This window comes from Polychytrium aggregatum (assembly GCF_025602895.1).
Source record: "Polychytrium aggregatum strain JEL109 chromosome Unknown BJ171scaffold_11, whole genome shotgun sequence".
NCBI classification, from domain to species: Eukaryota; Fungi; Chytridiomycota; class Chytridiomycetes; order Polychytriales; genus Polychytrium; species Polychytrium aggregatum.
This window is the reverse complement of record NW_026516213.1, coordinates 594,114-610,699: the sequence shown is the minus strand read 5'-3', so window position 1 is coordinate 610,699 and position 16,586 is coordinate 594,114. Positions and strand designations below refer to the sequence as shown.

General features: G+C 58.4%; 3 protein-coding genes across 3 annotated transcripts; 2 read left to right on the top strand and 1 right to left on the bottom strand.

Moving 5' to 3' along the window:
* Positions 1 to 5,274: 5,274 nt before the first annotated feature.
* BJ171DRAFT_611454 (male sterility protein-domain-containing protein) lies at positions 5,275 to 9,905 on the top strand (the record flags this gene model as incomplete). The annotated part of the gene is made up of 11 exons (XM_053115279.1): positions 5,275 to 5,781; positions 5,889 to 5,948; positions 6,106 to 6,278; positions 6,413 to 6,425; positions 6,496 to 6,574; positions 6,753 to 6,902; positions 6,992 to 7,168; positions 7,260 to 7,588; positions 7,735 to 9,077; positions 9,240 to 9,432; positions 9,557 to 9,905. The coding sequence occupies exons 1-11, from the start codon at positions 5,282 to 5,284 to the stop codon at positions 9,903 to 9,905; spliced, it is 3,366 nt and encodes a 1,121-aa protein (XP_052968511.1). The 5' UTR covers positions 5,275 to 5,281.
* A 1,339-nt stretch (positions 9,906 to 11,244) lies between these two features.
* Positions 11,245 to 12,713, bottom strand: BJ171DRAFT_422114 (NMT1/THI5 like-domain-containing protein; the record flags this gene model as incomplete). Its single annotated transcript, XM_053107527.1, has 6 exons — positions 11,245 to 11,410; positions 11,515 to 11,733; positions 11,846 to 12,051; positions 12,125 to 12,161; positions 12,270 to 12,421; positions 12,528 to 12,713. 6 exons carry the CDS (start codon positions 12,711 to 12,713, stop codon positions 11,245 to 11,247), a joined length of 966 nt encoding a protein of 321 aa, XP_052968510.1.
* Positions 12,714 to 14,088: 1,375 nt separating this feature from the next.
* On the top strand, positions 14,089 to 15,502 carry BJ171DRAFT_422116 (uncharacterized protein; the record flags this gene model as incomplete). Its single annotated transcript, XM_053107528.1, has 3 exons — positions 14,089 to 14,531; positions 14,660 to 15,027; positions 15,255 to 15,502. The coding sequence occupies 3 exons, from the start codon at positions 14,089 to 14,091 to the stop codon at positions 15,500 to 15,502; spliced, it is 1,059 nt and encodes a 352-aa protein (XP_052968509.1).
* Positions 15,503 to 16,586: the final 1,084 nt, after the last annotated feature.

Sequence of the window (16,586 nt, the reverse complement as noted above, 5' to 3'; positions counted from 1 at the left end):
CGTTGGCCGCTCGGCGCCCGCCTCCCTGCCCTCCAAGGCGGCCGCTCCTGCCCACCACAAGATTCTCCTTCGTCCTGCAAGATCTTGATAGGAATCCCGTTGTGTTGTTAGGTGAGTCATGGCCCGCGGGTGCTGCCTGCCCGTGCGGCCCTGAGTGTCTCTGCAGGCGTGTTTTCACCTGCTCCTGGAGGGTGATCTGGTGGCTCTCGCCCGTCCGGCGGTGCTCGGTCCGGTGGTATCAGTGGACAGGGGATGGGCCTCCAGCGTCGGCCTCCTGCTAGTGTCTCCTGGCTCGCTGCTGACGCTGGGGCTGCAGCGGATGATCTCGAACGATCGGCATCGCCTCTCCTCGCCCCTGGCCCCCTTCGAACTTGCTGCTGCACCCTCTGCCAGCATGGGCAGCCGGACCGCGATCAGCGATCAGCGATCGGACATCGGACCTCTTGCCAGTCCTCCGTCGAGCTTTCTTGTCGCTTGAGAGGGGCGGCTGCCTTGACAGCATCGTAGCCCTGTGGCAGGAGACGCCTCGGATTGCCTGCGCCATTGCCCTGCCACGTATGGGCCTCGCCCCTTCCCTCTCTCCCTTTCTAACGAGTTTCTCCTTCTCCCTCGCTCCTTCCTCGCCGTGTCGTCCGCTGTCGGATACCATGCAATCTCAATAAACTGATGTGGCTTGCTCAGCTTCGCCTTTACTCTTCAGCGCTTTTAACTCGTTTTTCTGTGCGTGTCCGCACCCCGCAAACATACTTGCCTTCGACGATCATCCGCTGTCCTCGACCCCAATGTCTTCACAAGACACTCGCCAAAAATCCCGGCAATCACAGTCGGACGAGCCTCTGGCTGCACTTCGAGTTGCATATGCCTCCGAGCTTCAGACCCTAAAAACCATCTTTGATGGATGGTCAGAAGCCGACCTGCTCACAATTCTCGAAGAAGTCCGAGGAGACCTAGACATTGCCATCAACCGGATCAGCGAAGGTAGTCCCTGCTTGCTACTCTCTGGATCGATACGGCCGTTGAAGAGCAGATTGGGAAGGATGTTCTCATGTGGCTCGCCCGCGATACTGCCGCCGCCCCTTGGTCTCTTTTCTTGCCCGCCGCGAGAGGCAAGCGTCACCAAGGACAGTCCCAGCCTCGCTAAACACTGCCTCTCCTTTCGTGCTCCGGTGCTGTCTCATAAAAAGGTCATGTTGAGGTCTGGCACCAGACTGGCAAGAAGGAGAAGCAGACAAAGCCGTCGCGTCCTGCAGAGTCCAACGCTGCCTCAACCGAACGTGCCCCCCGTGGCGACCGATACGCTCGCTCTGGAGATGCTGCTCCTCGATCGACGCGCGGAGGTAGGCGCTTTGAAGGATCATCCTCGCTCGCCGTAGATCTCGTGATGACGGGCTCCCACCTACAAGCGACGGGTGTGCTCCTCCCGCGAATCGTGAATCGTGAATCGAGTCTGATCCACGCTGTTATTGGCACAGGCACCGCTTCCTCTCGTGGTCGTGGCGGATTCCAAGGTGGTCGTGGCGGCGGTCGTGGCGGATACTCTGGTAAGCATGGCCTTCGATTGGCTGTCTCTTTCTGTTAAAGATGTCTGTTTGGTAAGACCCAGGACTCACAATGCCTTGCGTGTTCCGGTCCGTATCTGGCAGGTCGACCTGCGCGCCACGCCGAGTCGACTGCCCAGCCTGTTGTTGAACCTGCGGCGGTGACCGCATCGGCAGACTTTGGCGTGACAGATCCCGAGAAAGCCGCGGATGGGTGGGGTGCGGAGCCTGCAGTCAACGAGGCTGTTGAGGTCGCGACTGCATCCATTGTCTCCAGCGAGATTCGAAACGCCGAGCCCGCCAAGAAGCCCCCTGTTGCCGAGAAGACCAAGGCAGTGTTCGCCTCGAATCACATCTCTCCAATGAAATCCAGCGCCTCCGCAGGCCCTCAATCGAGAACCATTCCTCCAGGCACCAAAACGTCCTGGGCCCAGCTTGTCAAGGGGTGGGTTTGCTGATGCACTTGCTCTCCGATCCACGGACGACGCCGTTGTTGTGGTTTGTTGCCTCCACCGGTCGCTGATCTCGATTGCATCTGCCTCCCTTAGTCCCGAGCCTGTCCACACCCCAGCCCCAGTCCTCGCTCCTGCTCCTGCTCCTGCCCCCACTTCAGTCCAGCAACCCAAGGTGCCGTCGCCGGCTGTGGCCTCCGCCCAGCCCAATCCCGGATGGGGCGCCGAACCCGGATGGGGTGCCGAACCCGCTCCGGTTGTCCGCACTGAAGAGCCCGAGCCCGCCAAGCGAGCTCCCAGCCCCGTCCGACCCAAGAGTCCTGTTCGCGCAAAGACTCCCGAACGCTCGGCCAGCCCAATCAGAGCCCCAAGCCCCGCTAAGGAGCGGCCCAAGACCCCTGTGCCCGTCGAAGAGCCCCAGGAGACCGAGGCTGCTCCGCTAGCACCTGTCGAGATCCCCACGAGCCCCGCCAAGCGTCCTGTAACCCCCACCAAGGCCGAGCGCGCCGCCTCACCCGTTCGATCGGTCAGCCCGCAAGCTGCCAGCGCCTCCGAGCGATCTGCCGCACAATCGTCCGCTGGACCCAAGCAAACTCGCTCCCAGCAGAACCGCAAACTCAAGCAGGATGCTCCTGTCGTCATGCCGTCACACTCGATTTCGGGCCTGGGTGTGCGCTTTGGCTCGTTCCACATTGGCTCGGATGGCGAAGATGCCCTCGAATCTCCTGTGGCCCAGCAGCCTGCTGCCTCGCCCAAGCTGCCCGCTGCCACGTAAGCATCGGACTGTTCACCATAAGCTGCGGCGATCGAGTGATCGCTCGACCTGGCCAGATGCTGCCGAGTTCTTTCGAGATGCCATGCTTGCTTCCGCCGTCTAACAGCCTCCGATCCGCACTTGTTTCAACAGCGCTGCTTCGGAGCCCGCGCAAGAGCCGCAGGCTTACGCTTCCGGACTGGCCCCCACCACTCTCCCCGTCCCCGCCTCCACTCCCCAGTCCGCTCGCCTCCCCTCGGCCCCCCAGACACTGCCAGCTGCCCAGCCCGCTGCCACTTCTGCTGCCGCACCCTTCGTTGAGCCGAAGCAGCAACAGCAACAACAACAGCAACAACAGCAGCAGCAGCCTGCACCTGTTGGTTTCCCTGCCGCCGGAACTCCTACGCTTGCCGCTGGTCTGGCACCATACGGCAGCTACTTCCCCCAGCAGCAGATGGCAGCTTCTGGCCTTGGTTTTGGCCACATGGGCTCAATCCCGGCTGAATACTCGGGTCTGTACGGCACGGATGCCAATCGCATGATGGTAAGCTTCCCACTCCACCCCACCCACCCCTACTGCCCTGGCCTCATTCGCAGCTGCTGGCTTTGGGCTGTGATGTGTCGCTCCTCTCTAACTGGGCCGATTTCTGCTCCCAAGGGCTACTACGATCCTGCGGCCTACGCTCCGCCCGCTGGTGTCTCCAAATATGCCGGCGGCGATGCTATCAACGGCTCAACCACTCAGTCGGGACAGGCCTCCCCCCAACAGGCCACCCAGCAGCCCCAGTACCCTGCCACCGTGCCCTATGGCTTCTACCACTACTATCTTCCCGGCCAAGGCTACAACCCGTACCAGCCGAGCACCATGTATGGCCAGAACTTTATCAATAAGTCGGTCTATCCTGGATACCCGACCCAGCCCTCGCAGCCGTCGACGGCGCAGTCCGGTGGTTCTGTCAACACCCAAAAGTCGGGAGTCAACACCCTCGGTGCCAACGTTTATGGAAACTACTCGACCGGCCAGCCTCACATCTACCACCACGGCGGATATGAGGATCTTGGATCCGGCCTTGGCGGTCCTGCCGACTATATGAAGCCCGGCGCCAACATGTACATGCCCCAGCATCATCAGCAGTCGGGCTTCCCTGGATTTGGCGGCCTCACCGGCGCTGGTGGCGCTCCCTCTGGGCCCCAGCAGTCCGCCGTCAAAGGCCAGCAATCTGGCGGCCAGGGCGCGAGCGCAGTCTCGGGCGAGTACAAGTCTCAGGTAAGCAGACCATTCTTGGCTGATCATAGTGCCCATCATTGAGCCCATCTGCTATCTGGGAATCAGTGCCTCGCTGCCCTCCAAGGGATATGCTTTGTGTGAGCACCGCTAACCTTTGCGCCTTGACTCCTATCGATGGTATCCCGAACCCACAGTCTTCAAGACAATCGCGCCAGTCGTATGATTCGCACAAATACCAAAGCGCCGGCGCCGGAGGCAGTGCCCAGCAGTCGCAGGGCACCGGCTCCTCGGCCTCCGGCAACGCCTCCAATGCCGGTGGATCGGCCGGCAACGCCGGCAGTAGCGGAGTCCAGGGCGGCGCTCCCATCGGATCTTCGTACTACAACGGCGGCCACCACATGATGGGTGGCATGCAACAGCACCACGGTGGCTATAACCACCCGCATATGATGCACCAGCAGCAAGGTTTCCAGAGCAACCTGGGCCAATACCAGCAGCGTCAGGGCCAGTACTGGAACGGTCAGAGTTGAAATTTGTGAGCCAGATTGCTATGCTATGACATTCGAGCCATCCAGCAACGAGAGCTATTCATGATCGACCCCATCTACCAACACGTGCAACAATTTTGTGGAATTAAAGGAAGAAAGTGATGATTGATGCATATTTCCGGCTGCAGCCCGACGTCCTTCAAGAGAAAGAGAAGTTGGTTTTTTATATTTATCACATAGCGAAACGGGACATCCCATTTTGAGGCCGGTGGCCACTTTTTTCTGGATCCTGAATACACACATGCCCATCCATCACCTTCAATGGCCATCTCTCGCTGTGTGAGCCGAGCAGCTCGTCTCCCTCAACCCTTCGCGAACTGCAAGCTTACCACGGCGCGCGCCTCCCTCCAGGTCAAACACTGGCCATCAATGCGCCAGCATCTGGGCTGCCACCGATCACGAGCTCGATCTGCCTGAATCGACCGCGTGAAAGCGGCACATCGCACACCACCCAGACACCAGCAGACAAGTGTCTGTGGGCCCTTGGCAGATCTCAGTGGGCAGCGACATGTGTCAACGAGCAAGCCGGTGAGGTCGGATAGCGAAGGGCGTTGCTGGGATGGTGTGTCGCGTCCCGAACAGCCGTGAGGAAGGCACCACAGGAGATCGTTCTCATCGGCTGGATCGGCGGGTGTGCTCCCTCTGGCTGATGAGGCACACCCACATAGGAGATCAAACAAGGGGTGGCCCACTCCAAGTGATGGCCGATAAGAGCAGCCCCGTCGCCCCTCGTTTCTCCCGTCTGTCGATCGCCCTCCAAGATGGTCTTCAAGATGCTTTCGTGCTGCTTCGGGTCGTCCGACGACTCTCCCAGCGACAGGGGTATCCCTGGAACCACCGCCCCTCCAGTCTCGGCTCCAGCCATGACAACCTTGCTCCTGCCCGATGGTGAGCCTGCTGCCGCTGCTGCCGCTGCCGTCGAGGCTGGCGCCGAAGCTGATGTGGATGCTGCAGCCGAGTCAGCCACTTCTGCCCAGCAGCCCAAGCCAGCCATGGCTGCCTATGACCCCTGGATGCATCCTGTCGAAGCGATCATCAAGATGGCCCAGAACGAACCCCATGTCCTCGCCGCCCTCACACTCGAGAACGGCAAGGCTGAGCGCTATAGCTACCTCCAGCTCTGGGAGAAGGCTTACTCGATTGCCCAGGGGCTCAAGGCTCTCCCGGGCTGGAACGATGAGGGCCGCGACGTCGTGGCGACGTTCTGCGAGCCCGAGGTGCACTGGATGTTCTATTCGGTTGCCCTGTGGATCCTCGGCAAGTGAGTGGCCGCGGCAATCGCTCGCCTCATGCTGTTGCCATGATGTTGCCATGATGTTGCCATGCCGGAGAACACTAACCCTGGCCCACTCCGACTTGCTGCTCCAGGAAAGTCATCAACTTTGCCCTCAACTGGCCCTCGTCCGTCCGCAAGGCCATCTGCGACAGGTTTGTTCTTTGACAGCATGGCTCGCCCGTTGGCAACTCAGCGATATCCATGGCACGAGCAATGCCAGCAATACCAGCAACACCAGCAACACCAGCAACACCAGCAACACCAGCAACATCAGGGACGCCCACACATCTGACAACCCACCCTCGACAGGCTCAAGATCCGATATGTGCTCTACCACCACACCAAGCCCGGACGAGTCGAAGGACTCGAGCCTATCGATGCTGGCGCCTTCCCTCTCCTGGACAGCGTCCCGGCTCCCTCGCTCGAAGCCTGCGAGCCCCTGAACGACTACATTGTCTATCTCAGCACATCCGGCACAACTGGTCAGTATGTCCATGGTCTGCGCCATGGGATACACCAATATGGCTTCTTGGGTTCCAACACGAGTGTCTGCTGCCATAGGACCGGCATGTCGCTTTGGCGAGCTTTGACTGACCACCGACCTCTCGCTTCACAGGAATCCCCAAGACGTGAGTTGTGTGGTCTCTTGTTGCTGCCACCAGCATGTTTTGCTCTAACGCCAGAATACTCGCCGAACAGGTATCCAGTGCCCCATCGGTTTGTTGAGCCGAGCCGCGGAGTCAATGGACTCGAGTACACCGGAAGCGGTGTGCTTCAGGTAATGGTGGTCTTGATGATGCTATTCATATGTATGCACGGCGGTGTATATGGCCGTTGGTGTGCCTGGCGATGGCCAAGGACTGAGCAGTTGCTCTCATGCGGCACCGCCCGCTATTTGGCGTGCTCTCTATGTGGATTGTAGTTGGGCCATCTGACGCTCTTTCTTTCATCCTTAGTCTCCCTCGTTCACCACATCGATGGGTCTTATTTTGGGAATGCTCAATACTCGAGGCTCCCTTTGGTTTACTTGGCCAACCCCAAACCCGCAAGAGAAGGCTCAGGGCATCATCGAGCTGCTGGACGAAGGCATGACGTCGATGTATACGGTAATGCTTGCCTCCCGCGTCGATATCATATTTCACATCTCAACGCCACCGTGACACATTTCCAATGCTCATCGCACTGTACTCCTCAGACCCCTTCACTCTGCAAGCTCATCTTCAAGACTGCTCAATCGAAGAAGAAAACCGTCCAATGGAACAACGTCCTCGTTGTGGGCCTCGGCTCAGAGCTTGTGTCTGCCTCCCTTGTCAGCCAGACGAAGACTCTCTGCCCCAATGCTTTCGTCCACCTCATGTATGGATCCAGCGAGGTCAGTTTCACCGCAAGTCATATCCTATAATTATGCGATTTACGCTCCAGATCGTTGCCCACCAAATCTAATCATTCCGATTCTCCTTCAGACTGGCGTTATCGGCGCCATGTCCGCTTGTATCCTTCCCTCGTCCGCCCCCAGCCCGTCCCAGGTGGTGTACAAACAGCCAAAGCCGAATGTGCGATGTCTCCTCTTTGACGAGGAGGGCAACACTGTTGACCAGAGCGTCTCCAAGAGCGGCATCCTCGTTCTGGCTGTCGACAAGGATGACCCTATCAAGGACCATCCCAACTTCACCACCGCCAATCCGAACGACAAGTTGGCTTCGTTTGGCTTCCTCAGCGACGGCTCGCCCCGTGTCTGCACCATGGACTGGGTCGAAATGACCGGCGAGAGCGAGTTCACTGTCATTGGAAGGTGAGGTCAATGGCTGGGTGTTGCATCTCATTGATGGCGACTGCATATCTGGCATCCCGACGACACATCCCACTCCTGCATCCCGAGTACTCACGCCATTCATTCCCTCACTCCATACCATCACATCATATCATTGCCAACCACAGATTCGGCCAGAAGGTCAAGGTCAACGGCGTCTATGTCGACCTCAATGCCCTCGAGGAAATGGTCAACCAGGACCTCAGCGAGCACGTCGCCGACTGCATCTTCATCCAGACCTCCGAGTTCAAGATCGTGATGCTCTATGTCCCCCAGAAAGGCTCCACCTTCAACGCGACGCCGGGAGAGATCATCCAGATGACCGAAAACCTGTTTGCCCTCAAGAACGTTGCCAAGGTTCCCATTCGCAACTGCCTGGAGCTGGAGGCGTTCCCCTTCAACGACTCGGGCAAGCGCGATCTCAAGAAGCTCAGGCTGTTTGCCGAGAATGTCGAGCAGTACACTGCGTCGGTCGTCTATCCGGCTCTCAGGATCGACAACACTCTCCTGTCCCGCGTCGCTGCCAAGATCTCTCAGATCGGCAGCCAGATCATCGACAACCCCGCCCTCGACGGCCGCAACTACTATATCGGCGGCGTCGGCTTTGACTCGCTGAGTGTCGGCCGCCTGGCCCTCGCCATCAAGGATGAGTTTGATGTCGAGATATCACCGCTGATCCTGCTGTCGAACGGAATGACACCGACTGATGTCGCCCAGCTGGTTGTCGACATCCTCGACGACAAGCCCCTCATTCCCCCGACTGTTGATCTGGCTGCCGAGGCTGCCAAGCTCGACGATGCGAGTGTGGCGGCCGAGGGTCTCCCTCCGTTTGTCTATCCCAAGGACCCTCGCGGCATCGTCCTGACCGGTGCCACTGGCTTCCTCGGTGCCTTCTTGGTCTTTGAGCTGGCACACAAGTTCCCTCGGGCCAAGATCTACTGCCTCGTGCGGGCCCCGACCGAGCAGGTGGCTGTCGAGCGCATCATCAACACGGCTCAGAAGCTGGTCCTCGATCCGAGCCAGAGAGCCTTCCTTGACCACAACCTCAAGTCTCGACTCGTTGGACTGTGCGGCGATCTGTCACAGGACAAGTGGGGGCTCTCGGACGAGCGATGGAAGGAGATCAGCGAGGAGACCGACATGATTGTCCACAACGGCGCCGAGGTCCACTGGCTGTTTGACTATGACAGACTCAAGGGACCCAACGTCCTCAGTACGGCGACGGCCCTGAGACTGGCCACAACCCACCACCTGAAGCCGCTGCATTACATCTCGACCATCGGCACGATCCCGATGGCCAAGAAGGCAGACAAACCGCTCGAGGAGAAGATCTACTCGGCCTGGAACATCTCTGGCGGGTATGGCCAGACCAAGTGGGTCTCTGAGCAGCTGGTCAACAAGGCACGATCAAGGGGAGTGCCGGTGACCATCATTCGCCCAGCTGGCATCGTCGGCGACAGCCAGTACGGAGGTGAGTCGAGTGTGGTGTGATGGAGATGTGGTGTGGTGGAGATGTCTCATTCGTCCCCATGAACTGATCATGAATCGATGGTCTCGATTGTCAAGTGCTACTCATCCACCAACTGACACCAACTGACACCAACTGACACCTTCACACCCTCCATCGCCCCAGTGTCCAACACGGACGACTACATCTGGCGATATGTCAAGGGATGCATCCAGCTCGGTGTTGCTCCCTCGCACGCCACTCTTGTCACGATGACCATGGATCCCGTCGACCATGTCGCCAAGGTGGTTGCCGAGATTGCCGGCTCGGAGGAGTCCCTGTCCAAGTTTGTGTTCCACATCAGCGACTCGGAGCACAGGTGAGGACTGTGTGATGTGGTGTGTTGTGGTGTGGTATGGATGGTGGATTCCGACTCTGATTACTCACTCACTCACTCACTCACTCACTCACTCACGCCGTGCGTACACCCCTCCCTCCCAAAGTGCCCTCACTGAGACCAAGCTGTTCGAGATTGTCAAGGCTTTTGGCTGGACTGTGCTGTTCGAGTCCCGCGAGCAGTTCAAGTTCCTTCTCACCTCCAATCCCTCTGCCGCAAACAACTCGCTGTTCCCGCTCATGCACATCATGATGGACATGTCTGTCAAGCTCGACAACGCCAACACCCGCTCGATCTACCCAACACCCGGTACCTCCACCACGGTGCTCGCCAAGAAGTGTCTCAGCTACCTCTACCACGTCGGCTTCCTCCCCAAGCCCGAGAATCCGTCGAGCGAGCTCAAGGACGAAGAGTATCCCGAAGTCAGCATCTTTGGCCGCACCGGCCGTAACTGAGCTCCGAGGATGCCTCAACTTGAGCAATACCGATCGATTTGCTCTATTTTCATCATGGTGTTTCCAGGGCTGTCGGAAGTACCAAAACCGGTTCATTTTTGTTCATGCACGCTGGGTATTTCCTTGGCAGCGATTTTTAGCTAAGAATCCTCTCCGGCAATCAAAAGCCCAGACCGGCAACCCCTCCGATTCTTTTCTCGGTTACCGTCGTGTGCTTCACTCGATATGACCTACCAGTCTCATCGAGCGTCCGTCTCTTGGCTGCGTGCTCGTCGTTCCCTCCAACGATATGCCTAATAGACATTTGTCAACCGATTGTGATTGCGGGCGTCCTGTGGACAATATATTCAAGAACGACGCTTCTCGCTGCCCTCGTCATTGACGGACCAAAGTCCATTCACCAAATCGCATAACCGCCGATAGTCACTCTTGGCCCCCTCCATTCACCTCTCGTCATCATCGCCGCAATCACCACCTCCACATCAATGCGCGTCTGGACGGAATGGAACCACAAGTCTGCTTTCGCCTGGAGACTGGACTGCGTCCAGGGGTGCCGTCCCGGAGCAGAATTGTGTCCCAGAAGACGAGTCGTTGCGTTAGCTTCGTGGTTGCAATGTCCTATCCACCGATCCGCAATGCAGCAGCTTCGCTAACATGGCCACGGGTCCGGTATCGTCTACACAGCATATCGTCTACACAGCAGACGTGGGCACCCGCCCTCAATTTCTCGGTGTGAGGAGCGGGGCGTCCTCTCTCGTTCACTTGCATAGCAAAAAGGCCTATCCCGGCATGCGGACATGGCGTGGATCGTTGGGCAGAGGCAGCAGTGCAGTGCAGCCCATTACCCATAGATTCCTGCAAGATTTCGCCCCGTGGCGCTTACCTGGAGGAGCAAGCTGGACGAGCAAGCTGGGCGAGCAGTGGGGTGGCTGCTTGTAGGTGGGTGGGTGGATAGCTGTTGGGATGAATCGATCAAGTTATGCAGACAATGCAACTCACACTTCATATGACGACGGATTGTTGATTGACTTCGGGCTCGGTAAGTCTTGTGGCCCAGCATCTTCCCTTCGCGAGCATTATCTCGGTCAGGTTCTGAGGGTATGATCTCAGCCACAAGCGTGAACAGCCATGGTTTTATTTTCATAAAGCATGGCAAGTCCATGTTGAAGCACCCCTAGATGCATTGTGAGCACAGGTTCCTTGTCGGGTCCCGGTTGAAGTTATCCACTGCGATGCCTAGTTCTCACTATCAATATACGCAAATAAGGGAGGATTAGCCAGCAAACGCAATTTCACGCAGCGCCACAGGGAGCAGGCTGCACCAGCACCGCAGCTGTGGCTAGCCGCAGTGTCCCGAGAGTATTGCTTCGATGCTCCCATCAAGTACAAACCACTCAAGGTATTCGTTGGTCTGGTTCTGGACAAAGTCCTCCGAGACAATCTTGAGGCGCTTGGCGTAGTTGGTAACCTTGTTCCAGTCACGCTGGACGTTCTTGAGGTCCTTGCTGTTTGATGGGAATGGGATGTGGCGATGGAAACAGAGTGAGTATGAGCCGCTCCCACCGTATCCAGAGTCGGAGCCGCGGCGGCAATCGGCACGTTGACAAACCTGAAGTAAACCAGAGATCTGGTGAAGATATCGCGGTTGACAGGCGATGCAAGATGGGGCTTCATTTCGCAGTAAATGTTGTAGGCCTTGGTAGGGTCGGTCAGGATGTAGTCGGTGGCGCGCTTGATGGCCTTCATGAAGGCACGAACCTTCTCGGGGTTCTGCTGGATAAAGGTGTCGTTTCCGATGTAGAGCACCGAGCAGAAGCAGCAGCATCCCCTGGCGGACACGATACATGTCAGGAGCTGAAGGCATGTTGCAGCGAGTGTCCGCATGCTTAAAGCGGTGAGAGTTGGGGGGCCAGTGGGAGAAGCGACTCGGGTGGACTTACAGCTGAGCAAGCTCATCAATACGGAGCAGACCAACGTCGTCGCGAGCACGGCCCTCTGCCTCGGACCAGTGCTCGAGCTCAACGCACTGGACGTTCTCCAAGCCAACACCGGCATGGATCACGCCACGCTTGATCGAGTCGGTAACGTTCATTCCGACACGCACAGCGTTGTAGTCGGCCGGGGTCATTCCGAAGTGGGCACAGAGCTGGATCGAGGCATTGTAAAGGTCAGGGCGGCGCACATTGAATGCATCAGCCTTGCTACAACAGCAATCTCACCTCATCGATGATGACTTTGCCAAACTCGCCGACGTAGCTATGGGGTCGATCACGCAAACCGAGACATGACGAATCAGATAGAGTGCTTTGTGTAGATTGCCGTGTGCCGGCGTGCGAGAGGGAGGACAGGCAGAGTGCGACTCACCCGATGTTCTTGCCCTTGAGAGACTGGAAGTCCGTGGTGATGCCGCTGGAGCCCTTGAGGTACACCACACCGGTCAGCGGCTCGTCGAGAAGGGTGCCGATTGAGGTGACATTGTAGCCACGGGCCTTGGCAGCAATTGTGTGGATCATGGCCTGCGGTGTTTTGAAGAGCGATAAGGTGAGGCGTGACGAGCGACGAGTGTGGGGTAAGCAGAGCGATCCCAAACCAGCCAGCGCGGAACTGGCAACAGACTCTTACCTTGCAACCCAGGTCAACCTTGCCAGAGCCAATGAGCTCAGTAACGTCCGAGGGGTCGGCGGGCTCGAGCAGGGCCACACGGATGCCCTCGTCCTGGAAGTAGCCGAGCTTTTGGGCGAGGTAGAGAGGGGCGTGGTACGGGGTGGCGGCCCAGTTGAGGAGGACGGTGATCTTGGGAGAGGACATGGCGAAGAGGGCGAGAGAAACGGGGGGGGGCAGAGGTGGCTCGAGGGGAGATGGGCAGATCGCAGACGCGTGGGGCCAGGCTGGGACAGGGGCCGGACCGGGTATATATGGCCGGGGATGCGCAGCCAGGAGACGGGCCAAGCCACACGGGACCCAATCCGCAGGCCCGCCGGGATCTCGGCGCGTGTGATCTCGGACCAATGCCAGCGCGGGCGCGGGGAGATTGGGGCAACCCGCTGGGTGCTTGTGCTCGCGAGCAGATCCAGATTTGCGTTCTGCCTGGGGGTGGGGGAGCGAGGAGTCGTGGGAAATGGCGGTGCGTGGTCGGCTGGCTGGAACGAGGCAGGGGTCGATGGGGATCAAGGCCCAGCTGCACACCAGGACCATGATGTGCGGTTGGAGAGGGTCTTGATCGAAGGCCCGTGCGAGCATAACCGGGGCCGTTCCCCGACCGATCCATGCCCGAGTGCACCGGCGAATGTCTCCCAGCGGACACATCGAGGAGTTTGGAGAGCTTTGCATCTTTCCGCTGCCAGGATCCGCAGCCGCCCCACAGCCAGGATCCAAACATCCAGGCGGGCTCCTCTTCCGCATCGCCGACTCGATGCTCCGACTTCCCGCTGCGGTGCAGGGCGCATCACAGCAGCATCGCAGCAGCATCACAGCAGCATCACAGCAGCATCACAGCAGCAGCACAGCAGCAGCGGCGGCGGTCCTCGCGGACTCGCCGTTGCCGCTCGATGCCGTCCGGCTGCAGGCCAGGCCACCGTCGCTGTGTCGTCGCCGTCGTTCATAACGCCGACATCAGCTTCCGCCTCATGCGGTCATGTCCGCCCTTGCTGCACCGTCGTATTCTCGCACCGCCTCCGAGGCCGTCTCCCTTGTCTCCCAGCTCTTGCTCGAGTGATTTGCAAGGATGCGTCAACCTGAGCAAACGACGAAAAAAAAAGGAAAGCTGGGAATGCCCTCCTGGAACCAGCCTCGACGATGCTCGGGAGGCGCCGGCTTGATCCCACTCCCATCCGCCCACACACATCCAGGAAAATACATCCGGCACCTATCGTCGTTCGGATGTCACCGTCAACAAGCCTGCAGTCTTGCGACGATCCCAATGAGTACTTGCCGTTCCTCTGCCTGGCTCGATGGTGCTTGGCTGCTTCCCGGACTCGATTGTCTCCCGGATGTGCCCTGTGCGCTTGCTGCTGCCCCATCGTATTTGGCCATCGTGTCAATATGTGCCTTCGACCTTCTCACCGTCTCCTCTGCCGTCCGTTCCCCGCCCGCTCGTGCTTCGTCCAGCGCCCTGACCTCCAAGAATGCCGAGTCCGATAGGCACAGCCTGCTGTCGTCCATATCCATGAGCTCGTCGTGCGCCATGCTCGACGGAAGCCGATCCTCGGATCTGCCGCTTGGCTCGCCCTCGGACTCACTCCGGCGGCCTCCCTCATCGGTGGGGTGCTCCGAGTCCACAGCGAGCACCACGCCGACCCAACCCTTCGACACTATCAGACGAGAGCCCCTTGGCCTGCGCGACCCGCTGCATGGCCCAGCACGGCAGTCCATTTCGGATCGCTCTTCGATTTTCATCCGGACATGCGCAGGCTGCCAAGAGCCCATCTATGACTGGTCCAGTGCATTCGAGATCAATGTGGCCAACAAATGCCACATTATGGTGGGCAAGTGCTTCCACTCCCAATGCTTCAGATGCCACACCTGCAAGCTCCTGTTCGACAACAACAATCCATGGATCCCCTTCAACAACGAAGTGTATTGCGAGACTCACTATCATCAAGTGCAGCCCAACTCGTGCTATTCCTGGTGGGTGCATGCAGGTCATTAACCGTGGCCAGCACCATGACTGTGGGGTCGCCCCCTTGCCGCAACGAGACTCGATACTGAACAGACGCCTCTCCGAACCATGCCTCGTCTGCCTGCCCTGTATCCAGCAAGCTGAACATCGCCGACAACCCCGCACATGCCCTTGGCAAGCTCTGGCATCGCGAGCACCTCCAGTGCGAGGTCTGCCAGATCCCTGTTCCGGACGAGCATTACGAACTCCAGGGCAAGGTCTACTGCGCATCTGACTATGATCGAATCACCGCCGACAGATGCAAAAAGTGTACCGAGATCATCTACGGCGAAATCGCATATGCGATGGGATCCAAGTTTCATCTGCGGTGCTTTGTGTGCAACGCCTGCCAGCTCCCGTTCCGGGGACAGAAGTATTTTGTCTGGAACTCGGAGCCACACTGCAAATCATGCTACTATCGAGCCATCGGTTGCATTTGCAGCAAATGCGAGAAGCCCATTGAAGGTTGGTGGCTCGGCGCCGAGAGGCTGCGCTATGTCTCGATTCCTGTGGGCCTGGGGCTGTGCCAGCTGGTGTCGGCCATGCGTCAGTCCAAGTCAAGCGAGCCAGCACCGAGTGCGTCAGCGGGCTATTCCATGCTGTGCACAAAGTGCATCATTCACGCAGAGGTCCGGTTGGCCAAGTGGCATTCCTTTGGATCTGTGCTGACGCATCCAATCTCTCTCTTTCAGACACATGCGTCGAAATCCCAAAACTCTCAAAGCTGTATCATACCCACTGCTTCACTTGCGACACATGCCACATTCCTCTCTCGGGAGGGTACTACTCCTTCAACGGCAAATCGTACTGCGACCGCGACATTCAGGAAGCCTACTTGCGGGCCAAGCGAGGGTGCTCAGAGCCGATCTTGAAAAAGCTGTCGCTCGACCAGGAGCGACGCCACCTGCGGTCGAGCACGCCGAATCCGGGCTTTTACTGATCACGGCGGCTGTCTCCGCCTCATTTGATTCCGTCGATATGTACCCACCCACGGCGGCGGCATGTTGAGCAACTCCCCCGAGTGCTCCGCTCGTGTCAGTGATTGCATGTCAAGCTATTCTATTTATTGTCCTCCAGCAGCAGGACACCCATATATCATGGTTGAAGAAGCGGGCCGAGCAGTGTTCGTCGATGAAGTCGTTGCTTCGCCGTTGTTGTCGCCAATCATGGCTGTCAAGTGCATCTTGGTTGACTGTCCATGGATCTTGCCCGTTCCACTGGCTTTTGTCAATTCGACGTAAATATGCAAGCACTCGCTTCAATACACTATTCAGAGAAAGTGACTCTGTCCCATCTTTGCAGTGTCCGCATTGCTTCGGACAGCCCGCAGACATGTACAATCGAAACGGACCACCTCGGCAACCACAGGTGAAGTTCATGGCCGGTGTGCGATGCTACGAGACTGCAAGTCGTTTGATCGCTGTCCAAATGCTGGGCAATTCTGCTCCGTTCTGGACATGCAGTTCGAGCGACGAATTGGCTTCTCTGTGGCTGGCTTGATGCTCCAGAGCCAGCCAGCCACACATTGGCTCGTCACATGCCATCGGTCCTGGCTTTGATCGATCGCACATCAATCTCGGATCGGTCTCGAACTGCACTCTCGACCATCTTTGCTTGCGGCCCTGCAGCAGAATCCAGCTGGGCGATACGCAAAGGGCCTCAGAGACAGAGCCGAACACAACTCGTGGCCCGGCAAGCTCGCACCTCGACCATGTCCAAGCGATCTTCACCCGAAACGCTCTCTCCGCCGCCAAGCAGCAAGCAGCCCAAGACCGACAATGGCAGCAGCACGAGCGGCCAAGGTATGCGTCCCTTCGCCACGCAATCGTTTAAGCAGGAAGAGTGTGGTATATACCCGTAAAGATACGAGCGAGGGTCGGCGAGTATCGCATGGTGGAGGGTCAGCGACCAAAAGCAGACGGCACGGCTCCTCGTCAAGCTTCGAGAGCGATTCAGTCGCGAGCCTCTCGTCGGCACCGGCAATCGACTTATCCGGCGAGCTTTGATCGCTGTTGCGGCAGAAT